Genomic DNA, 25,372 nt, shown 5'->3' on the forward strand with positions numbered 1-25,372 from the left:
AAAAAAAAAAAAAAAAAGAAGAAGAAGAAGAAGAAAAAGAAAAGAAACATGTTAAACCAATCTGTAACTCAGACAATAAAGACTATGTGCGGCATTATTTTGTATATTATGAAAAAATTCCTTTACTGAACTGACGCCAAATTTTCACCAGGGATGACTCCCTTGTCTTAAAGATGCACTATATTTGTAGCCTCTACCGTTGTCCATCCCTGCATCCCTGGGGTGTGGCCACTGGACTTAGATCATGGTAGAGTGTATGTCTATCCCTTGTTATCTCTTTGCAAACAGGCTTTGCCCTGCCTCTTATTTTGCATACCCATAGAGAGCAGAGGGCAAAGAGGGCAATTGTCTTGCCTTAAAATTCATTTCCCTGCAGACCCCTTCCCTCCATTTCCCAAGTAGTATATTCTGGAAGGCTTCTGTGGATTCATAGAGCCAGGCTGTGGGAGTGCCCTTTAGGTTGAACTTTGTCACCTCCCTTTCTATCCCTTTCCTGTGCAGCCCCTCCCAGCCTCTGCATGTTGAAGGGTCACAACAGTGGGGACTGTAGCATGGATAGAGGCCATCTGCCAGAGACTCAAATGTAGGTGACACACTCATCCACTCTTATTTCCTTGGTTTCTACTCAAGCTTCTCTACAAACCAGGCACTGAGATCCAGGGCACTTATGCCACAGCTTATAAGCAGCAGCTCCATTAAACTGAAATAGAAGAATGTGGAACTGAGGAAGAGCAAATGGGACTGTATCCCTTAAGGGGGCCAGGGTATTCTGAACACTTAACAACAAAGAGGGGAAGACAATCCAGGGTTTTATCAGCATAGAAATACCACTTCGTGGAAACTCAGAATATCTCCCACATTAGGTACTAAAGCAAGCCTTCATTCGGAGCTTTATAGAAAAGTACAGAACAATATAATAGAAAAATGCAATCATGGATTGCAAGTGCCCATGGCTGAATTTTAGTCAAAACTAAAGCCAGAACCCCATCAGATCCAGCCCCATTGAGATAGTTCATTGAGAAAGTGAGCAAATTCCTTCCCAATCTATTTCTCGTGGTTGAACATGATCTAAGGAGAGAATTTAGAGGTCTTAGTCTGGCCTTTACTTCTAAATTCTGGTTTATGAGCCTTTCCCCTTCGGGAAATTTTTCTTTGTAAAAATCAAACTCAAAATGCCCCATACCACAAATCATGCTTGATTTAATAACCTCTACTTGCTTTATCATAAATCTGTGTGGTTCAATGTAGTGTTTTATTATGCTGGTATCTACAATCCCTACATATACTGTTTCTTGTTATAGGTAATGCATGAAGTTATCCCCCTTGAGGAGAGAACATGAATTTAAAAAAAAATAGTGCCTGTAATATAAGATGATTATGGTATCACAAGCAATAAATTGTGTTTTTTACAAAACTTGAATCAAAGTTATCCTACCCTCTTTCTTCCTCATGTACCCTTAAGATTTATTGAAAGAGCCATAAAATGAGCACTCATACAAAATACCTTAAGAGCCAAAGCAGCTGGGCTGTAGCTGCAGTCATGATATGTTCTAGAGTTTCTGGTACCTTCCCCGTGCCAACTGTTATGGATAGGCCCAAGTATCGTAACTTTGAGTTCGCAAAATAAAGCCTTAGTAATTTTCTTTGCAAGATTACACCAGCTGGGCCTGAATCCCAGAGGCCCCTGTTCTAGCTCACACCTTTAAGATGTTAAGAGAATAAACTAATTCCTGATCGTTCATTTCGAACACTCTAGTAGTATACGCCTCACAAGGTTACTGTGGGTATTTTAGTGTGAAAGCATTCTGTAACATTTATATCTGGATATCAAATAACTGTAGACATATGAGAACAGTCATAAATAAATTTTGGAACATACACATTCACTTCTTTTTTTTTTCCTCTCAGTTAACCAATAGAGTCTCAATCTGGGAAAGAATTGGGAACATGACTTTTATTTTGTTTAGATCTCATATAATTGCTTTTCAACAGTCAAAAAATCAATTCTTATGCTTTAGAAGTTACAAAAACATCCAGTAAGATTATCTTGCTTCTGTTGACATCAAATATGTCCCTAGATATACTAACGTCTACAGTGTTTGCTGTCAACACGTTCCTGAGTACATTTTTAAAAGATGGTGCAGTGGATGGTTGAGAGTGTCAATGCCTGTATATTGTACAGCACACCCCAGAGCCTGGAGGCTTAACATAGACATTGCATAAAAGATGTAATTAGTGTACGGTACTTCATTGTCAGGAATCAAAATCAGGAATCTTTCTTTGAGTTTGCAACAAGGATTGATTTGAAAACTACTACATCTTAAACCTTGGGATCAAACTGTCCCTATTTATTTGGGAGTGGAGTCTACCATCATTCAAAATCTCATCTCTTGCTCTCATTCAAATGCAATACAGGATAGGACTAGGCAACCAGGAGCCACTTTTCAAGCCTCACTTTCACCTTCCACTATTAGCCTTCCTCATCCAACCTGTGGGCTTTCTACAGAGTTGATAACTCCGCCATAGAAAAGGGAGGGGGGAAATTTACCTTGAGATGATATCTGCATATAGAAACGAGAATCTAGTATTCAAAAGTGCATAAAGTACTTTATCAGACAATACATACACACACACACACACACACACACACACACACACACACAAAATCTCACTTTTAAAGTTGTGTGATTGACTCTAGGAGAGGAAAAATAAATGATTCTCTCTGTTCAAAACCAGTAGAGAGTGAGCCTTCAATTCCAGATGCCATCTACACTGAAGGCTCCCAAGCCTGTCACTCCTTTTAGCTTTCTCATTTTTTCTCATGAATCTGGTACTAGTTTCAGCACCAATGGCCCCTCTTCCTTGTCGCTGATGTCCTCACAAGTCTCAAGTCTTGCTCAAGCTTTTCCAAAACTCAGACACTCCTCTCTCCTCTCCATACTATCACATTTCCGCCCAGGCCTCTTTACTATGAAAACCACTCAAGCAAATATCTCTTTCCTGACCCATCAGAGTCAACTGCGTCCTCTGTCTTCTATTGCTTTTGTACACAACAATCCTTTAAGAAGCCCAGTAATCAAAATTGTGATGACGACGACAGCAATGATGATGATGGTGGTGGTGATGATGATGATGGTAACAGTTAGTGACTTTGTGCAGCCCCATTTTCCCAGGCTGGTAGGTACAACTGTCAGGACCAAACTGCAGGATGCAGAGCCAGGTAGCATCTTCAGGCAGACATGTGTAGTAGGAGGATGGGTAACAAATACTCCCCACCTCTCTAGGGTGGGTTCACTCAGCACTTACACATTTGCCTTTTCCTTAAAGCATCCTTTCTCTCTAGAGCTGAATAGAAACCAAAATACTTCCTGTAAAAAAATGGAAAATGTATGGGTCTTACCAGGCTTTTTAAAAATTGATGGGAAGGCAGGTGGAGTGGAGTCAGAGGATACGTGTAGAAATTAATCGTTCATTTATTCTCCAGGAAGAGAGCTATTTTAAGTTGCCAGCTGTGATATATGTTTTCCTCGTCCATAAATCAACCCTCCTTGGGAATGTTGGATCCATATATTGATCTGCATGGACCATTGTCCCTTCAATCTTTCCACCATTAATCATTGAGTAATTTCCAGAGAAGGGTTATCTCAGGGAATTTGCTGAAACTCATTTGAAAGTTCAAAGCAGATAGCTATGCTGGATAGCCAGACTACAGATAACCTAGGAAAATAAAACTTGGTGATCTGTCCCAGTGCCAAGGGGCAACTGCCTTTCCTGTTGTCCCTTTAAGAGTGAGGTGGAAGGAACACCAGAGAAGCCATTTCCTGCAGTAGGTGCTTAGTATCAAACTGGACAGTGTCCTAACAAGAGAAAAGATGGGGCCATGGTTGCCAGGCAACCATGTATCCCACTCTGAGAACTCTGGGTGAAAAATGAACATGACTTGGGAAGTGCAGGTTGCAGAAAAGATGGAGCTTAGTCTTTTTGTTAACCTCAGGATTTCCCACCAAAATTCTTGACATAATCAGACTATTTGAAACTGCAACCATTAGATAGTCATTTGGGCTGCAACTTGGACATGACGGATATTAGCCAGTCATGCATTATTGTCATTTAAATTCAGTCAGAGATTTTCCTATTAACAAGTAGCCACAGCCTATTATTTTTCTCTAACAAAGAACCACTGTTGGGAGTTTTGAAGACAGGAACCAGAAAAGAAAGGGAAAGGTTGATGTTGAAGAACAGGTACTAAGCAAGAAGATAAGGGGTTGATAATGCTTCAGACATACAAACTCTTAAAAAAGAGCCTAGTGCCCTATACAGGGCAGGCTCTGGGGTGGGGGGATTTGCTATATGGGGCAGGCTCTCAAGGTGGGTGTGCACTATGGGGCAGGCTCTGGTGGGGGTTGGCAGAGAAAGATGAAGCCAAAGTACACACCTCCCTACAAATGTCATCAGAGGTAAGAATCCTATGAGGACCTGGCACAGCATATGTAAGCAGATTGAGGTGGTACGTCCCCAGCACAGCCTGTCAAACACTAGAGTGTGGTCACAAACCTTTACTTAAAGGACTGGGTGCAACTACAATGCAGACTTTGAAATTTTTTTCGACTTTGAAAGAGTAACATGGCGTAACTACATCAGTAGTCTCTCATCTCATTGGGGCCAAATTTCCAATGAAATGTGTGTCTAGTAAGCCATGCTTAGACTTGCAGATAAGAGCTTATAGACCTTATCGCTAGCCTGAGGTCCCTTCTGTCACACCGCGCTCACACCTCTCCGCAACCCAAGGAAAGAAATGTTAGCTGGTCTACCATGAGGCCTGGAGCACCTTGCTGTGTCCGTAGTGGAAGCTTCTCGGCCTTTAGTTTCTAAATTTTCTAAATGTAATAAAGTGTCCTTGGAAGCATGCGGTGCTGGTCATAACCTGAGGAGATCCTGTGAAGTTATGGGAAAGCCTCAGACTTGCGATCTTAACTTCCCAATGCCCTAATTATCCTGATGACCTTCCATATGCCACCTACCCGCTCTGAGCCTCAATGTGCTCACTTTCTCAATGGAAACAATAACACCCAATATGAATGTTAAGAGCATTAAAGTCTTTGGGATTAAAGTGCTCTTTAATTAAACTGATTTCAAACTGCTATTCAAATATAGTATTATATTTTTTACTATATTAGCAAAATCAACAATGTATGCTAAAATGCCTTATACCCACTAAAGTGAATACAAAAAAAAAAAGTCATTTTATTAGTATAAACTCTCTAATAAAGAAGATCTGGCTTCTCAGGATTGAATTGATGAGCTATGTTGGACAGATGAAAGGAGCCTATTTCTACCACGGTCTGTCCCACTTCACTTCCCGACCCCAGTAGACACTCCCTCCTGTGACTGAAGGTTTTTGGTAATAAAATAAGAATAGTCTGGGAGTGTTCCCTAAGCCCTGACTAGGACGGGATGTGCAGAAGAGGTGTCCAGCAAGGCATCTGACCAACATCTCTTTCTCTGATGGACCCTCCAACAGCCATGGTTCATCAAGAGTTCTGTAGCCTAGAGGACTCAGAGTCCCTGGGCACAGCCGCAAGCCCAGCCACTGTTCTCCATCTTCCCAGGGCAACCGTTTTCATTTCCAGATCCCTGAGATCCACAACTACACTCCTAGAGTGGTGATGCCCACTTCATGGGTCACGAGGAAGAGATCCTCAGGATGTTCATAAAACTTTTGGGGGCAGGAGAAAGCTCAGCTGCATGGTGAGATCATTCACCATTGACATGAGGACTTGAGGTGCAGGGCTAGCTAGCTCAGACACAGACGGTTTCCAGGAAGTGGGGCTGAGCTGCTGTTTTCTGGAAAACCCAGGCCCCTCTTTGAGAAGGCTGAGGAAAGCAGACAAAAGCAGCAACACCTTAGTCCGCCTCTCTGAGCCTGGACAGACCATTCCAAACAGGTACTGTTACAAGTGTAAGGCTGGAATCCACAGCCCGTCGGGCAGCACATAAGTTCTGTGCTATGCTTTGGTTTGCTTTGTTTCTGTTTCTGGATTTTCTTCACTTTATAGATTTGTATAGTTGGGTATGATGCTGAGCCTTGGAGAGCTAACAGCATGGCACTTGACAGGAACTGTGTGTGTGTGTGTGTGTGTGTGTGTGTGTGTGTGTGTGTGTGTGTGTGTGTGGTTTCTCTGCGTGTTGTATGTGTGTATGTGTGTGTCTGGAGGTGGGGGATGTTTAACTGCCAGTAGCCAAACCCGAAGCAAAGATCTAAATAAGAACATTCCAAAGCAGCAATCTCATGCTGCATATCTAAGCGTGTGAACAGGTACACAGTTACTCTCTGGGTTTTTCTTTGAAAAGTTCTCACTATGGCTGGCCAGAGTCAACAGATTGGGAGGGAGCTGCTCAGGGTGCATGGCTGGCTACATGTGTACAACAGAGTCTCCCTGCATGCTTTACCTGCATGCTTGATTTTCTTCTTTGTCTACTAATTATTGAAATCAGGAGTCTGTTTTCAAGGGCTTCATTGTAAGAAAAAGAGAAAGAAAGAAAGAAAGAAAGAAAGAAAGAAAGAAAGAAAGAAAGAAAGAAAGAAAGAAAGGAAGAGAGAGAGAGAGAAAGAAAGAAAGAAAGAAAGAAAGAAAGAAAGAAAGAAAGAAAGAAAGAAAGAGAGGAAGAAAGAGAGAGGAAGAAAGAGAAAGAAAGAAAGAAAGAAAGAAAGAAAGAAAGAAAGAAAGAAAGAAAGAAAGAAAGAAAGAGGGAGAAAGGAAGGAAGAGAGAGGAAGAGAGAGAGAAGGAAGGGAGGGAGAGAGAGAAATAGCTTTAAAATTCAAGTTCTTATACCAAAGATCACGATGCAGAAATAAAAGTGTCCTGGTGGCTTTCGACTCTTTCTTTTTCTTCACTCCTCTATAAGTCCTGCTAACCATCTCACCCTTCAGCTAAACTACAGCTTTCTTGAAGGTTAGAAAAAAAGGTGTTTCACAAAACAGTAACCAAATATCAGAGGCCATGATTCTTGCAAATCAAAACCTCAGTCGGTTATCACATCTTTCCAGTAAGGATAATTGTTATTTTTAAGAAAGTCTGACAAGTGTGGGCAAGCACACACAAAGAAAGGAGCAGTGCTGGTAGGAATGTAAGTTAGTGCCACCATTGTAGATAAGAGTGAGTTAGACTTGGCCTGATTCAGCCATCCCACTAGTGAGGGAATTATCCAAAGGGAATGAAGTCAATATAGTGAAGAGATATCTGCACCCCCAGGCTTATCACAGTTCTGTTCACAGTAGCCAAAGGACCAGAAGTGACCATCAGCCATGAATGGAGGAAGAAAACTTAGTGTGTGTGTGTGTGTGTGTGTGTGTTCCTCAGCCATGAATGGAGGAAGAAAACTTAGTGTGTGTGGGATGTGTGTGTGTGTGTGTGTGTTCCTCAGCCATGAATGGATGAAAATTTAGTGTGTGGGGGATGTGTGTGTGTTATGTATGTATATGTGTATGGATGTATGTGTGTATTTGTGTGTGTATGTGTGGTATGTGTGTATGTGTGGTGTGTGTGTGCTGTGTGGTTTGTGTATATATATATATATATATATATATATATATATATATATATGTATGTGTGTCCTTTGTGTGTATGTGTGTGTGTGGTATGTGTGTATGTGTGTGCAGTATGTGTATATATTTGTGTGTATATGTATGTGGTATGTATCTATATGTGTGCTGTGTGTGTGATATTTGTTTGTATTTGTATGTGTGTGTGCTGTGTGTGTGTGATGTTTGTGTATGCATGCATGTGTGCATGTTGTGCTGGAATATGATATCAGCTCACTAAAGGAATGGCATCCTGACATTATAACAGCAGGGGTAGAATTGAAGATCACATGTTAGGTAATAAGGTCTGGCACAGAAAGACAAGCACACCTATGTGTGAAATACAAAAAGTTGATGCTAGGAGTTGGAAAGTAGAAGAGTAGTTACAGACTCTGGGAGAGTAGAACAAGGGAATGATGGGAAATATTGATGGGTGGATACCAAGATGCAGTTAGATGAGAGTAAGATGCTCTGGCATGCCACTGCATGGTAGGAGAGCTACAAATAACCACAGTGTGCTAATCATTCCAAAAGAGACTGAATCTGAGTGACAGCAAGCATGGGGTGGGGGGTCAGGAGAAGGGTTGGAGAAAGAGGAGCAGATAATATAAACATATTAATGAAACTGTTTTTATAAAGCTAGAAGAAAGCATTTTGAATGTTTTCATCATAAGTAAATGATAGACACTTGAGGTAGATAGGTTCACCTGGAATTGAACATTGTATGATATGTACATTTGTAAAATTGTTACATGGGATCTCATCAGTAAGTACAGACTTCATGTATCAGTTTAATTTATTAATGAATAAAAGAGTGAAAGACACCAAGACTTTTTTTCTTTCTCCTTATTCAGATCACTGATTTGCAGACTAATTTCACAATGTAACTTTATCGTAGAACAGAGATTAGCAACAAACATCTCAATGCAATTATTTGAGACAATATGAAATACTATAAGACATGATCTAAATTGTCTCTAAAAGTGAGGCCAAAGTAGGTTGAAAATTAGGAACAAGTGTACCATACCTGTAGTGAATAATCTCAAAGTCTGTATTAAGAAGTTTCTCCTTTGTGTTTTATTCTATGTAGGACTTGCTTCAAGGAGAAACATACGTACCTTGAAACTATGTGTTTCACAACATCTTTGGCAAGAGTGAAGATCTCACATTATAGCACAATGCTGCACTAGTATTCTTAGACATCTCTATGAACACAGACTTCAGATTATGTATAATAGCTTACAAAGTTAATCTACACCTGCAACTACACGGGTAACTCCCTGAATTAATGGACACCTGCAGCTAGGTTTAGAGTAGTTTCCTTGGTTTCCTAAGATTTGCTCGTGTTTTGGAATGTTCTTATCACAGTTTTTAACATGGAACCTGAGACTTTAGAGGAGGCCTATGGGCTTTTCTTGTGGAAGCAAACTAATGGCGTGTCTTGTTTCTGCAGACCCAGGGGGCAGGCTCCCCACGTTCTTCCCCCAGCCACACCATCAGCAGGCCAATCCCCATGCCCATCCGGTCAGCATCTGCCTGCTCCACACCAACGCACACCCCACAGGACTCCCTCACTGGGGTAGGGGGAGATGTGCAAGAGGCGTTTGCACAAAGTAAGTGCTCTCACCTTTACTGTGTTCTGTGTGTGTCTGCCAAATAGTTCACCAAGATCCACTGAGCAGTAGGCAACTGAGAATCATCAAAATTACATGCAAGCATTCATAGGAGTGTCCGGGTTCTTTGGCTTCTTGGGGCCATATTCATCATCTACAAAACTTACACTCGAAAACCATACAATCAAGTTACAAATCAACCTCATAATTTCAGTTTGAAGTTTGTAGTTTGGGGTTTGCCACATTCACAGCTGTCCTGAGCTATGCTTGTCCTACAGAGAATGGGTTGGGCATTTCTGTGAGCGTGTCCTATACCTGGATCACAACCCGGCCTGTGCATTTTAGAAAGCCTCTATGGACCAAACCCAGACACTATTGTGAATGCCAACAAGTGCTTGCTGACAGGAGCCTGATATAGCTGTCTCCTGAGAGGCTCTGCCAGTGCCTGACAAATACAAAAGTGGATGCTCACAGCCATCCATTGAACTGAGCACAAGGTCCCCAATGAAGGAGCTAGAGAAAGGACCCAAGGATCTGAAGGGGGTTGCAGCCCCACAAGAGGAACAACAATATGAACTAACTAGTACACTCAGAGCTCCCAGGGACTAAACCATCAACCAAAGAATACACATGGTGGGGCTCATGGCTCCAGCTTCATATGTAGCAGAGGATGGCCTAATCAGTCATCAATGGGAGGAGAGGCCCTTGGCCCTGTGAAGGCTCTAGGCCTCCGTGTAGGGGAATGCCAGGGCCAGGAAGTGGGAGTGGGTGGGTTAGTGTGCAGGGGGAGAGCGGGAGGGAGTAGGGAGGGTTTTCGGAGGGAAAACCAGGAAAGGGGAGAACATTTGAAATGTAAATAAAGAAAATATCTAATTAAAAAAGAAAGCCTCTATGGTGCTCTCCCTTCCTTCCCGAATTCTGTCTTCTTCTGGCTTTTGTTGCCCTGCCCTGCTTTTTAGTAAATGTTAAAAAGTCTCAGGGCTTAAGAACGCCTTTAAAATGGTTCATGAAAACATAACTTCAATCCATCCTGAGGTCCTTATTTCATACCATCCTCAAAGTCAACACTCAGATTAAATAATCCCAGCTCCTTAACTTTGAGGCAACAGGGGACAAGTCATCAACTTATAGACGTCTTGTTGAGATGCTCTGAAGAGTTGTGCCTTGGCTTCTGTAGTCAGAGCTTCAAGACTAAGGTTGGATGATCAGTAACAAGGAGCAGAGCCTGTGACCAGGCTTCTCCACGGAGGACCACTGTCTCTCTTTCTTTTCCCATTGCTAAATAAAAAAAAAAAAAAAATAGACAAAAACAACAGAAGAGATAAAGCATTTATTTTTATCTCACAGTCAAGTCACAGGAAGTCAAAGCAGCAGGATCTTGAAGCAACTGGTCACATCAAGCTCACAGTCAAGGAAGCAGGTAGTGGATGCTCACATGCTAGGGTCGCTTCACCTTCTCCACTTCATACAGTCTAGGATCCCCTTTCCAGAGAATGGCCCCCACTGCAATTAAGATGAGTCTTCCCAAATGAGTTAAAAAAAATCAAGATAAGCCCTCACGAACATTCTTGGAGGCTAACTTTAATCTAGATAATCCTTCATAGGTGTGCATAAAGGTCCATTTTAGGGGTGGCTCTAGGTTCTGTCTCAGGCTCCCCAAATCAAAGGATTTTAACCTTCCTCTTTCCATCATTTTACAAGTTTATAGATATTAAGAAATCCCTCTCTAACTGGGAAGTGGTGGTGCATGATTTAATCCCAGCACTTGGGCAGCAGAGGCAAGCAAATTTCTGAATTTGAGGCCAGCCTGGTCTACAGAGTGAGTTCCAGGACAGCCAGGGCTACAGAGAGAAACCCTATCTCGAAAAGAAAGAAGGAAGGAAAGAAAGAAAGAAAGAAAGAAAGAAAGAAAGAAAGAAAGAAAGAAAGAAAGAAAAAAGAAAGAGAAAAAGAAAAAAAGAGAAAAAGGAAGGAAGGAAGGAAGGAAGGAAGGAAGGAAGGAAGGAAGGAAGGAAGGAAGGAAGGAAGGGAGAAAGAAAGAAAGAAACAAAGAAACAAAGAAAGAAAGAATTCCTCCTCTTATATGCCTTTCCAGTGAGGAAAGATACTTCACTGCTAGAACTGACCACTACTAATGCCTAAGCCCTTCTCAACATTTTCCTGTGTATAAATACCTGTATTCATGTGTGTTTATAGTTCATAGACTCTTCTTCCTTCACACAAATTACCTTGTATGTTGCACTTTGTTCTGCAGTTTGCCTTTTCTTTAAATTAAAAATATATTAATGAAGATGTAAGTAAGAAAGACATTTGACTGACAGTTTTAAAGGAAAGAAAAACAAAGACTGAAATCAAGTAACATATCCCAAGGAGCCATCTCTGGTGTGTGTACCAGTCAAATTTCATAACTTCAGCTAAGGATAAGAATATGGAGGCATTCCCCCAAACAAGAACAGATGAAGGGAATCAGCAGACAGATGACGAAGGAGAAATTGCCAATAAAGGAAAGATATACAACTTCTTCATGCTAGTGATTGCAGAAATATTTTAATAAGAATCATCATTTCCATAGCAGATTTTTAAAATGTTTTTTGACATCAGCCATGTCTAAGCACAGTAGCCATGTGTGGAAACAAAGCCTGCCCTCCGTCACGTCAGGGGATAAAATCCTAACACATTTTACCAGCAAAGCTAACAGGCTGTTTTCTTCTGCAATAGGAAAATGGGAGCTCCTTGTCAGGGCCCTTCCTTCTAAGCATGAGTATCATTCAAGAACTAATCGTGTCATTCACAAATTATGTTCCCTTTTAAAATTGTTTAGAAGGGAAAATATCCTTCCTCGAAATCAGGTTTTAAAGAAACTTACAGTGAGTTAAATCTCCTGGTGCTTTATATTATGGTTAATGCTTTTACTTAGTCTCTTTGGTTTAAATATATTTATATATATCATTCATTTAAGGCTACTTTGTGCAGAATGACCATGTTGTGGGAAGCTCCTAGCCCACAAAACACTCATGCTATGTAACTTTTTTGGTAAGTGGCATATTATGGTAATGAATTTCTGCTCCATCTCCACCTTGCCTACTCCCACACAATCCTACAATTCTCTGTGTGCCCCTGAGTGTGTCTGATATGTAAGAAGAATCTTTCTCTACCATGGACTACCTTCCAACAGTCTAAGTTCAAGCTGAGGCTCCGGGCATGCATCTGCTCAATATCCTAAGAGCAGAAGCAAAGCGCGTCAGCCTTTTTTCCACTCTCTGGGAGCATTCAGTACCTGGTGTCCCAATGTCAAAGGCATCTGTCCTGGAACAGAGATCTCTGGAAGCCCTGATAGGAGACAGAGCCCGTGCTGCCAGAGGACAGGCTCCAGTGTGCTCAGCCACGTGGTAATGCCCCGGATCATAACAGCTGCTTAAAAGGTACAATTGTTCTGGCAAACCAGGCTTTGCTTCTGTGTGGGATGTCCTCAGTGGGATGTCCACACCTTCTGATTTACTGGGAGTACCGAAGCTGGTGCCAGGTCCCTATGCCTTATATAAGCTGACTCTTTTCATTTTTCCCAAACTCTTAATTGGAATAATGAAAGCCATGAACTATCTTTTTACATCAGGGCCAGTGTACTATTTTTTTTTTCACCTCAGGGGATGAATCAAAGCTCCTATTCTTGCTGTAGGTTATCAAAGGAGTTGGTAGACAAACAACATAAAAGCCAGGTGTAAAAGAAAAGTTGTGACATTAAATTATCGCTTCTTCATCGAAGGTTCAAGAAGGAATCTAAGGAATGACTTGCTGGTGGCTGCAGACTCCATCACCAATACCATGTCCTCTCTGGTGAAGGAGCTGAATTCAGGTGCGTTTGTACCCTCCCAGTGGTCTTGGTACCTCTCACTTGTGGCTTTGCTGTGGAAAGATCCATAGGTTAGGGGTCCCTCTTGGAGACCTGATCAAATGTAAAAGGAGATTTTAACATTTTAAAGGAATTTTTCAGTGTGTGTATGTGTGTGTGTGTGTGTGTGTGCGTGCGCGTGCGCGTACAAATGCACATATGTGTGTGGATATGTGTGTCTATGTGCATGCTTTGTCTATGTAAGGCCAGAGAAACCTTCTGACTCCCCTGGGTTGTAGATGGTTGTATATAGCTTGACTTGGGTCCTGGGAACTGAAATCCATCTTCTACAATGCCAAGCAGCTCACTCTTAACCATAGCGTCTCCTCTCAAGCCCTGCATAAAAGAAAAGGAAATGCTGTATACTAAACTATTTTATAGTTAATTCATTCAGTCTCAACTCTCACTTTGGGAAAAAAACAAACAAACAAAAAACCCAGCTGGTGTCTGGTGTGCTGATGTTGCTGCACGTGGAACTTGGGGGCTTTCTTCTAGAACCCGAGCTTCCTGTGGGTCCCGGGCCTTTATTTCTGGGTCACAAGCTTCCTAATGAGTCACTCCGTTCCTTCCACTATCCACTAGAGGTGGCAAGTGAAACAGAAAGCGCTGTGGAATCCGAGTTTGCGAGAACTCAGTTTGAGCATCTGGTTCCGTCTCCAACCTCTGAGAAGGCTTTTCTAGCCCAAATCCACGCCCGGAAACCTGGGTACATTCACGGTGGAGCTACAAGTTCCATGCATGGTGACATGTGAGTATCTTGTTCTTGGAAACATTTTCTCAGTTGAGGATTAAGTAGGCTGCCTCAAGAAAGTGAAAAGCCAAATACTGAATGGATGCAGTTCCCTTTTCGGCCAGAAGAGGCAGAAGAGTGCTGCTTTTAAATTTGCTACTGGGTGTTGTTGGTTTTTTTTTTTTTTTTTTTTTTTTTTTTTTCCCCTTCCTTTTTTTGGTTTTTCGAGACAGGGTTTCTCTGTATAGCCCTGGCTGTCCTGGAACTCACTCTGTAGACCAGGCTGGCCTCTAACTCAGAACTCAGAAATCTGCCTGCCTCTGCCTCCCAAGTGCTGGGATTAAAGGTGGGTGCCACCACCACCCAGTTTTGGTTCGTCCTTCTTAAAGCTGGGCAGTGGTGGCGCAGCCTTCGGAGGCAGAGGCAGGCGGATTTCTGTGTACAAGGCCTGCCTGGTCTACAGAGTGAGTTTCAGGGCAACCAGGGCTATACAGAAAAACCCTGTCTCTAAAAAAAACCAAAAACAACAACAACAAAACAATTTCTAGAAAATCATGAGTAACTTAAAACAATCAGTGTTTAATGAAAGCCTGGCTCACCTGAGGCACAGATCATGGATGGCCCTCAAATAATGATGAAAACTTATTCCCATAAACTTCCTACAAGTCAAAACAATTTCTAGTGCAACTAGGCCGTAGTACTACATACCCTAGCTACACCCCATACTGTAAGTCGTAGTACTACATATCCTAGCAACACCCCATACTGTAGGGTGTCAATCAAGCATTAGCCTTGTGACTCATATGACTGACAGAGAGCTTTAACTCCTTGATTATGTCAAATCACAAGATAGTATCATATTAGTATTGCTAGTGTTGGGGAGAACTAATTCAAAACTCAGAATATTATCTCTAGTGAAGACATATCATGTTTGTATCACGATAAAAATTAGAAACGAAACCCAAAGTCACAAATCACTTGTAGTAATAAAGGGGGGGAAACATTCTTCCAGGTCACACGTGCCTCTTCAGAAGATAAGCCATCTTGTCTCCTGAATTTTCACTCTGGGGACAGACATAGTGCTAAAACAGCCTGTGGGCAAAATGAATATAAACAGCATACAAGCATTGGATAGAAGTCATTAAACACATGGAATCCTTTATAAAGGAACACAGTTTGATTGACTCATTAAATATGAATAAATCTGTCCTTTAGAAACCATTTGCAGAGATTCTTATCACAAACAGCTGGTGATTATTTTCCTCTATATGAATAAAAGGCATAGATGGGCAAGCGGCAGCTCCCTAAGCACTGATGGTCCCAGGTTGCAGACGCTTGGGGCTTGGCTTATGAATTCCAAAGCTTGTGGCTCTAAGCCTTGAGATCTAAAGGCGCTACACTTGTAGCTCTGTTTGGTGACTATCGTGACATTTCTGGAGCTTGAAGTCAAGACTCTCAGATTTTTGGCCCCTGACATCTCTCTCACACTACAGTGCTGGTGGGGTCGGATAATGCTATTGGCTCCTCGAAGCATCTCATCTCCCATACTTTCAGGTTCTGCTGTCTGTATGTCCATCTTCTCAGTATTTCCGCCATTTATTCTACTCTTTGTTTTGCATAGCATCTGCCTTTGGTCATTTTCTGGAACGCTTCAGGTGCCTTCTGGTGTTCCAGCCAAGAGTTTTGAGCATTGCATCTGTAAGAGCCCATGATTGGTGAAAGAACGATACCCCAGACCCAAATATTATGTAAACGCAAAGAGTGTTTTATTCTGCAGAAGTTCGGCATGCTGAGGTCTCCCATTACCAAGATAGAGAGACAACCAAGTGAGTTCCCAGGCTCGATTTAAAGCACATTGGAGTTCCAGGGTAGATGAGCTTTATCTTACTCTATCTCTAGGCATTCTGGAACAATTATCAGGTCTTAAAGACTAGAGCCTGGGATTTTTTTTCTATTAGTAATTGACTTGCCTGGGCTTGCCTGGGTTTGCCTGGGCTTGCCCAGTGCTTAGGCATAGTCTCCGTAACTGCCAATTTGAAGTCTGCAGTGGATCAGCCTAGCCTTCTCATATCAAGGGACTCCTTCCGATCCTTCTTTCACTTGTCACCCGCTGTCACTTTATTCTTGATGCCACCACAGGGTTTCACTCCTTATGCAACCAACATAGCCCACTCAACCTGTGATAAGAGCATAAGTAGGCAAAAGACCATTCAGGAGAATCATTTATTAGAATAATGCCAAAGAGAGAAGCCTTCCAGATGACCCTGACAGGAAAGACTATCTATATACATGTGGATGCGTACACGCGCGCGCGCGCGCACACACACACACACACACACACACACATCTCACAACCCTTACTTATGAGCCAATCCCAGGCCTCAAGTTGCAGCAAGCGCATACTTTTTGCTGAGTCCTGGCACAGGTTGTCCCCTGCCCATCCTGATGGAATACTGCTGCCAGTTGAGCAGAGTTATTTAGTGTTACAGAGTTCATAACTGGAGTCTTCCACAGCCAGTGGGAGTTGCCTGGAGCAAGGACTCTTAAGATGGGGACTCTGGCCCTCACAGCCCCAGAGGTTGCAATAATCCTTGGTTGCTAGGGTAACAAAGCTAGTTCCAAACAGACTCCAGAATTGGCAGGTTGGCCATTCGTCAAAGACGTGCTGCTTGTTGCAGATCTCCCCACTCAGGACAACAATGGTAAGGAAAGGCTCACCTGACTGTCACTGGGAGAGCCATACAGTCTAATCCCAACAGTTTGCACATTCATAGGAAAACAGTGAGACTACCTACGCTAAAGACTGCGAATTAACATTCCTATGAGCATTTAAGAAAGCGTGACTCCTAACCTAACACCCTTAGGGAGAGTTGGCTCTTCTCATCTGTCTCCTTACCTGACTAGGTTTGTATTATTTGGCCAAAGCCAGCAGTGTTGGTGACACTCTCACTAGGTTTTACTGTGACTGTCCATCTGCAGAGGAAACCTAGGGCAAATTGGGGAACTAGCTGAAGAGCCCAGCCTGGGAGGGAACAACATAAGGAGGAGGAGAAGGAAGTGAGGTAGGGAACAATGTCAAGACAAATGTGGTTGGTCCGGGGCTGGAGGACTAAAAGCCCAACAGAAGGAAAATGCTTAATGTGAAAAGTACTTCAAACTAGTTTTACAGAGCCAGTGAAGAAACTAGCCCAGAAGTCCTTCTGGTGCTCTGGCTCTCATTCTAAGTAATGTGGGAAAGCCCAGGTAACAGAGTTATAGAGAGACCTGTTTTGAACGCCAGCTGTAAAGCAGCAGCCTGTAAGAGCAGAACAAAATAGTTGGACCATCCTTTAAAATGGCAGCATGTGACCAGTTCTAGTTTTAGTTTGCTTTCTTGTCCTTTCCTATAAAATTTAGAACTGCTTGATATGTTATTCAAGCAGTAATATGTAAATTAATTGTCATTATTTTCTCATAAATACATGCATATATAGTTGGCTTTTATTGTTATACACTTTACAGTAGCAACCTAACACATCTTTGCTCCAGTCCTAAAACCCAAGCTTGTGAAAGGCCTCCTCACTTCTAACCTGCTCTCCCTTGGTTGCCACAGAGTAGGACCATCTTCCAGCAAACAATTTGATGGTGGAAAACGGAGAATTCATAGAAGCCTCACAGACTCTTTTAGGTCTGGTCCTAAACCTCCAAAAGTAATTTACCCCATAGAAAATCTGAACATCAGCAAACACATGTACTATCTATCCCAAACTCTCCTTAACTCATCAGTTCATTTTGGAGGGTGAGCAGTGCATGATTTGATTTAGGTGGTGAGCCTATATTTAGCCCTGTAGTCCTCTACACCTGGGAGAAATGGGTGGGAAGAGTCTCCATTTGTGAATGAAGCCATTCTGATTTGCTCCTTTTATAATGAAATTGGAGAGTGCAAATGGATTTTCAGATTCAGGGCTAGTAAAAATGTGTAAGGTCAAGAGCTATGGGTGTGAGATTCTAATATCAAGTCACTGATACTACAAGGCTTATTACACCATAAAGTATGTTTACAACATATTTATGTATGTGCTGGCGTGCATGCGTGCATGTGTGTGTGTGCGTGTGCGCGTGCGTGCATGTACATGGTACAACACAGAATTACATCTAGCACACATTTCCTTAAGCATTATTTCACTAGAGGGCTCACTCTTCTTTCAGAAAGGAAAACATTCTCATGTTGTGAAACTGTTTCTTGAAAAGACAAGATTGCCTTGTTGAATATTTTAAGGAGTAAGTATCATTCCTATATGCCATATAAAAACATAAATGGCCAATGACTTCCACACTAGGTTTAATTAAAAGGAAACAGTTTATTCCCAGATTCTCCAAACTTTAGGCTTTTTCTTTTTTATTAAGTTTTCATTTGGCTCAAAGAAGACATGAATGTGAACTAGGGATGCTCAAGGGGAACACACAGGGGAAAATAAGCAAAAGCCGCCCAGGGAATTCCACCGAACTTCACTCCCAAACACCTCTTGTGTTTTTCCCAGGGTTCCGGAAGACGGGGATCCTTACACACAACCCGAGGATGGCAACTATGAGAATGAGTCTGTACGGCAGCTGGAGAATGAGCTGCAGATGGAGGAGTACCTGAAGCAGAAGCTGCAGGATGAGGCCTACCAGGTACAGGAGGCAGCGGCAGCCCCACCCCTCTCCACAACCCTCCTCAGCGGGGTCCTGCCTATAAAATGGGGGCCTTCCTCCATCTTCCTTCCCTACCTTTCCAGAATCTTCTGGAATTCTCAGTCCATGCATCCCAGACACCAATGTTTTAAATGCCTCTTGTAGCTGTCTATTCTTCCAAATTCCCCACCCAGGGAAGTGAAAGGGGCCCTTTGTGACATTGGCAGAATCATGGCGCCTACCAAACACTTCAGGACTTCAAGAAAAGAAACCCTTTTTCTCTCCTAAGTTAAAATATAGGGGCCTGGGGGAGATGGTTCAGTGGTCAGAGCACTTGTAGAGAAAGGGTAAATGACTGGAGTTTTGGTCCCCCAGAATCCGTTTAAATGTCAGAAAGGCATGGCGGCCCAGCCTTAGTCCCAGCAATCAGCTGAGAATTCACTGAATGTAGCAATTGCAATCAAGAATAGTATAATTACTTACTCTTGCCAAAAGTGATGAATTTGACCCATGGGGACACTCCTCTGCCTGCTTCTCCACAGGTGTGTTGTGGGCCTCTGGGGGCTCAGAGATGTTTGTCTGGCAAAGACCAGCTGATCCTACCCCAGCAGGTGGTTGTTTTCCTAGCTGACTTTTAGTCGAATGTCCACATATGCTTCTCCACAGTCTTAGGTCACCAGTGGCCCTCTATCAGTGAAGGGCAGAGAATCGGTGAGCTCCAACTGTCTCTTGCGTCTCGGTTATAAAGACTGAGCCTTGAAATGTTCCCAAGCAACACTGATGCCCAAGTTCACTCAAACAAAAGAGCTGCCCAAAAATGTGCCTTTAGCCTTTTCAGCTGAGCAACTGCCTTTCTCAGAAGCAATGAAAATGGTTTTCAAACCATTGCAAAAATGATGGTGATGGTGATGATGATGATCATGATGATGACGATTTGTGTGTTGAGCCATGCACCTGTGCTACAAAAATGTCCACCTGATTGCAAAGCTGTGGTAAGGGCTTACTCTTTCGAACTTCTGTGTCTCACCCACAGAAATAAACTAGCCTTGTGTGAAGCTGTCAGGGAGTCTCTGGGGAATCTAAGGGTTACTGTCCTGCAGGTATGTCCTGTGGGTCTGCACATGGAGAAGAGACGTAGCTAGATCATCAACAGTCTGGTGTGGGCTATCGGAAATGCCTGCTTGGCCCTTGCTCTTCAAACTTATCATCAGCTTCTGGGGTTTAGTGACAACAGTAACTATAATTCTAGATTTTTTTTTTTAGGTGACTTTTCTCCAGTCACAACAACTATTACGTTCTTAATAAACTGATAATTAATGGTCCATGAGCAGATTAAAGGGGTGTTCTATTAATGCTGAGATCTAGCTGGAGTTTTGCCATGTACAATAAATCCTCTCTCTTTACCTTCCCAATGCTCGATGATCTCAAGAAAAGGAGTAGGGAAGGGGTCATGTGTTCTCTCTCAGTGCGTATCCTGGAGTATGGCGGAGTGGTTTTCTTCAAAGGCAGTGTAAGCTGGGTTGACAAGACGGATGGAATGCATCTGTGGCTCTCTGGACCCTCTCTCTCTCTCCCACTCTGTGTGTCTCTGTGCATGGCTTCCAGCCAAATAATTCACCAGCTTGACTGCTTCACGGACTTGACATGTCACCTTTCTCGTTTGTGTCCTTTGTCACCCACAGGTCAGCTTGCAAGGTTGAATGCAATCCCCTTTTCTCACTCTCCTCTCAAGTAAGTACACTGTTGTTTGGGAGGAAGCATGGACACTGTAGGCTGAGCTGGGATGGCTCTCAGCCTAAGCTCACTGTCACTCTTTCTATGTGATATGGTATACTCTGTCCCTGCTGCTGTCAGAGTGGTAACTCCACAGAGCTCGTTATACTCCTGTGTAAATCCCCAGACATCCCTGGAGTTGGCCTTTTCCCTGTTGATTAGGGCAGTTGTCACAGAAACTTCCATGGCTCCTGAGATGTATCACGCTGTCTATGGCCACCATCACCAATGGCATCAGAGAAGGAGACCAAGCTACTTCAGCATCTCTGGATGTCAGCTTCTTAGTCCCCAAAGAACAAGTGGGTCCCTTAGCAAGGGATAACGCAACCAAAGAAAAAAGTCCTGTAGCTTTGTGCTTTGAGGGTGACTAACTGAAATCCACTGTGAGGTTCATCATGATAGAAGTTAACTTAAGCCAGCATTTGGATAATTTTGTCCCACTCTAAAGATTTACCTAACACTGAGCCAAATTCTCAAGTCAATTTATTACCGGAAGACTGACACTTGACTGTCAAGATCACTTGAGTGTCATGGTCTAAGTCTTGGGCTCTGCATCTTATTAGATCCATTTTTAAGTATGAATCTCACCAAAACTTATCATAATTTGGATAAATTATTAAGCCCTTATGCGTTTCGCTTTCCTCTGTACACCATGATATCACACCACCACCTCATACACAGGAGGTAGACACATGGTATATAGTTTTAAAGAGCTTAAGTACACCATATTTAGCTATGGACATATACATGTATGCATAGCTGCACTATATCCCATGCTTCAGATCCTGTGCAGCACTAGGGAGCCACGGCAGTCCTCATGGAAGTGTGTGGGGAACGTTGTTTGTGCTTTTATAAATGGGCCAGGACTCAGCTCCTAGCAATGATGGAGGAGCCCACTATCCCCTAAGTCTATATGGCTTCTCTCGCTCTAGCTACTGGCTATTTGGTGGTCCCTCCTCACAGCCTAAGGGTTAAAACACTTCCTACAACAGTCAACCTGGCCCGGCTAAAGGACCTGTCTAGTCTAGTTACATAATCCTTCCCAACTGTGGAATCACATGAGTCTGCAGGGTAGCCAATATTGCCCTCTGCCAACCCTGGTTGCTAATTTTAGGAATGAACATATTTCTTCAACAACATTTCGAGTAGTAATGGATTCGTACTTGTTCAAACACTGCAAACATCCTCACTCCAAACGTGAATAAGATTGCACTGAGACACACGCAGCCCTCCTGAGCTACAAGGAGAGATCTTACAACTACACTCCATCTGCCCTCCCTTGCATTTGAAATTATAACCACACGTGTTCTCCTAATCCACAATGACTACAGTGAAAAAAAATTCCCAGGAGCTGTTTCTGAAAATATTTACTCCAGTTATAGAAAATCTAATCCCACAGGAAAGGCCTCTCCTAAATAGCATTTTTTTCTCCTAGTTCCAACAACTTAACCATTTTTGTTCTGTGTATTCTTTAAACAGTAGGAGCTTGTTCTTAGGAAAACATTCATTTTTATTAAAGGTAATAAAATGGCCTTGATATAAACCCACACAAAAAATGTATCATGTTCTTTTCGTACCTAGAAGCCATTTTTGTTTGTTGGGTTTTTTTATTTTATTTTATTTTATTTTCCTAGAAATTTATCAGTGAGAAATGAAACAGGTGTGCCCTCTGTCATTTGCTGCAGAGATGCTTTAATCAGATGGCATTCCACAAAAGTCTAAAAACAAACCAGCCTGTTGCTGAATCAACCAGTGGGGCAACATGCATTTAAAATCTTACAGAGTCCTATTAAAACTAGTAGCATTTCACCTTTATAGGTCCTTTTATCCTGCTATAATGCTCTTAATGAGCTCAATACAATTGAAATTTTAGGACCAGCTATATGATTATTATGTTTTAGTTTGAACTTTTTGACACAAAGCACATGCTGTTCCTACCCAAGGGTCCTGAACCAACTTCATTGGCAGGGCACCAGTCAGCCAGCCACCAAGGCAGAGACCTTCATGAATAAGGGCAGAACATGGGACCTAAGAAATAAGGAAGACTTTTTCTCTGCTCAAGTTAGGCTATAGGCCTCTTTGTAAGCCACAGTGTGACTTTAACTCTTGATGAACCTCAGTGGTACCTCAGGGATCCTTTAACAAGGATGTTCAAAGAAGAGAACCCCACAATGTGTCTTCCAGAAGACACACAGTGTCCAAGACATTGGTTTCCAATTTACATATTAAAGGAAATACAGGGTGTGTGTGTGTGTGTGTGTGTGTGTGTGTGTGTGTGTGTGTTATGTGTGTGTGTGTGTGTGTGTGTGAGAGTGAAGGGGCAGACAGGGTTTGGGAGGGTACTCTAAGCTACCCTTAAATTAGGGTATAAATTAGGGATAAGTATCCCTAATTTAGAAACAGTTTTCATCTGTTTAAAAAAAAAAATGACACACTCCTTATTCCCAGGCAAGCTATAGTCAGACAGCTGAGGAAAGATCCATGCCATCCGGTGGTGGAGAGAGCTGCGCCCACCCGACAGAGAGGAGGACCACAGCCTGGAAGCAGCCTCACCCTCGCTCACTCGCCTTGGAGAGAAAGCCACCACACCCAGCAGCTCCAACAACCCCCTCCCCTAAAGATGTGTTCAGATGCCTGTAGTGCAGCTAGCTTTCCGTTCTAGACTCTGTAGTTCCTAGGTGTGTGCTTTAGAAGGGGGGTGGGGGCTCGAGACTTCTGTTCCTAGATAATTTCTCAACTCCATCTTCTATAACATGGCTCATCCCTGGTTCAAAGCAAACCCCCCACACACACACAGGCTGAGAGCCTGCTGCTGTTACACACAGAACAGCAGTGTTAACGAGCATTTTAAACCTTTGCACATAATATTGAACCCGTTCAGTTTACAATGACAATATTAATACTGTTTGTAGCTAGAATTTTCATTTCTAGATTCTTTGAGGTTTTAGCAAAGACAGTTTTATTATATACTATACAGTTTTCTCCCCACAGCAACTGGGAGGGGGCAGGGGGGGATGACAATCTACACTAGGATTTGGTTTCTGAATGTCCAAACTCAGGACCCAGGAGCCAAGAAGGGTCCTTGGCCTGCCCATGTCCCCAAGTCCCTCTGAGAAATGATTTAAATCTACTAACAGGAATAATGGGTTCTTGGGAGCTTATTTCCAACCTGGATTGTTTTCCTTCAACATATTCTAATGAATCAGCCATAGAATTTAGTGTAAATACTTTTTCCAAATAGATATCATATTCAAAAAAAAAATGAAAGAGAGACAACATTCAAGTGATATAGAATCTAGTTTTTAAAATCAGCACAGATCTTCTTTAAAAACTGTGAACTATGTTTTGGAATACTCGTTACTAAAGCTGTTTATAAACCACAGGTGCCATAAGATCCCCCAACGGACTACAGTTATCTGCACTCCTCCACGTCTTGCTCTCCACATTGTATCTTTAGGAAGCATGTCTTACACAGCACTGCTCATTGACAAGTTCCTTCATCGGTAGTCCCGAGGCCTTCAGCTTTAAATGTATGGGCTTAAAGTGCGCTTGCTCTGCTTTTCTTTCTGAATGTTGGTTGCCTTACCTGGCCACCTGGTGTTCTGCATGCGGCAGTTGTGTGGGCATGTGAAAGGAGTCAGACAAGCTCTTCAGTGTGGTATTGGGATTTCACACTCAGTTGGAAGCTGGTGTGTAAAAGAACTGTCAAAGACAAGAGGATAAGAGCCTGTGGACTGACGGTCCCCTCCTTGAGGCCGCTCATTAGAGAGACCTCAGAGGAACCTCCCTTAGCAATTCTGGGGAAACTGCAAAAGTAACTGATTGTTTCAAGATCTGATGTATAAGAAAAAGAAAAAGCCAGACACCTACTGGCTGTCTTAAAACCAGACGCCTCTCCGGAACTCCTGGGTTTTTTCTTCTAAAAGAGAGAAGGGAACATCATTTCAGAACAGTGATTTGCTCAGAGTGTGTCTGTGAAACCAGCAATGTTAATGTCACCCAGAAGTCTTACCAATGTGAACCCCTAGGCTCCAACCCAACTCTGGGGTGTGGACCTAGGGGTGATCCATGTTTTAATTGCCCCCCAACAGTTCTGGTGAGTGCCATGAAGTAGAAATCATTGTTCTAGAATAGAGTTGTACAACAAAGACTGAAAAGGTCCTAATCCAGGGCTAGGGTGTTACTCAATTGGCCAAGGGTTTGTTAACATACACAAAGCCCTGGGTTCAAACTTCCAGGGCTGTCTAAACCTGGCATGGTGACACATGCCTATGATCCCAGCACTCAGGATATGGAGGCAGGAAGATTGGGAGTTCAAGGTCATCCTCAGCTACATAGTAAATTTGAGGCCAGCTTGGGATGTACAGCACCCTGTCTTGAAGAATCAGGGGCAGGAGGTGGTATATAGAATAAATAAAAAAAAACATTCTAAGTGGACCACAGATTTAATTTTGCTTGCCAGGCTGGCAAAAGCCTTCTCCCACCACAAACACCTGGTCTATAATGGAGTGGCTAAGAACTCACTTTCTGACCCCAGAATAGCCCTCTGTCTGCAGAGGGATATTCATGTTCTTGCCTCAGAAACTATCTCCATGGCTGCCCTTTAAACAAAACCATTTGCCCTGAGGATAGCCGAGGGCGTGATGAGCATCAGTGGAGGATCCCATGCTGTCCCTAGGTGTTCTTAGTCCAGAAAACTCACCTCGCAAAATTCCCTGAGCACAGGCTAGCACCAAAGTCACACAACTGCACAGTTCTCTGATTTCTTTGCACAGGTGGATTTTGTTGTGGGTTCTGTTGGTATGTCTTAACGTTCATCTCTCTTCCCCTGCCCATCATCCTCTGTGAAATCACACTTCTCTAGATGGTGCAGGTGGCCATTGGTGCCTCATACTCAGTACTGAAAACTACTACATCCCAGATACCTGCATTTCTGTCAGCTCAAATCAGAGTCACATAGTACTTACATTAGAACTCAGACCCTGCTGGTGGCCCTCTGTCACTGGTTGGACTGAATTGACCCATGATGTATGTCTCTTTGGTTTTCTACATTAAAATGTGCGTCTAAGGTTGAAACCATTCTACTAAAAACCTTCCCTCGTGTCACAATTTCCATGCCCAGCAGCTCCAT

At 42.8% G+C, this 25,372-nt stretch overlaps 1 protein-coding gene across 17 annotated transcripts in view; it reads left to right on the top strand.

Annotated features, from left to right (window-relative positions):
* Nucleotides 1-24,961, top strand: part of Dtna (dystrobrevin alpha) — a 342,328-nt gene extending 317,367 nt beyond the window's left edge. For all 17 annotated transcript variants that reach the window (XM_031365098.1, XM_031365100.1, XM_031365094.1 and 14 more), the window contains 6 exons: nucleotides 9,037-9,196; nucleotides 12,960-13,049; nucleotides 13,668-13,833; nucleotides 18,336-18,468; nucleotides 20,151-20,199; nucleotides 22,690-24,961. In XM_031365098.1, coding sequence (XP_031220958.1) covers nucleotides 9,037-9,196; nucleotides 12,960-13,049; nucleotides 13,668-13,833; nucleotides 18,336-18,468; nucleotides 20,151-20,168 — 567 coding nt within the window. In that variant the 3' untranslated portion in view covers nucleotides 20,169-20,199; nucleotides 22,690-24,961. The remainder of the gene's footprint in view (nucleotides 1-9,036; nucleotides 9,197-12,959; nucleotides 13,050-13,667; nucleotides 13,834-18,335; nucleotides 18,469-20,150; nucleotides 20,200-22,689) is intronic.
* The last annotated feature ends 411 nt before the right edge of the window (nucleotides 24,962-25,372 follow it).

Source organism: Mastomys coucha, unplaced genomic scaffold (genome assembly GCF_008632895.1).
Source record: "Mastomys coucha isolate ucsf_1 unplaced genomic scaffold, UCSF_Mcou_1 pScaffold13, whole genome shotgun sequence".
Taxonomy (NCBI): Eukaryota; Metazoa; Chordata; class Mammalia; order Rodentia; family Muridae; genus Mastomys; species Mastomys coucha.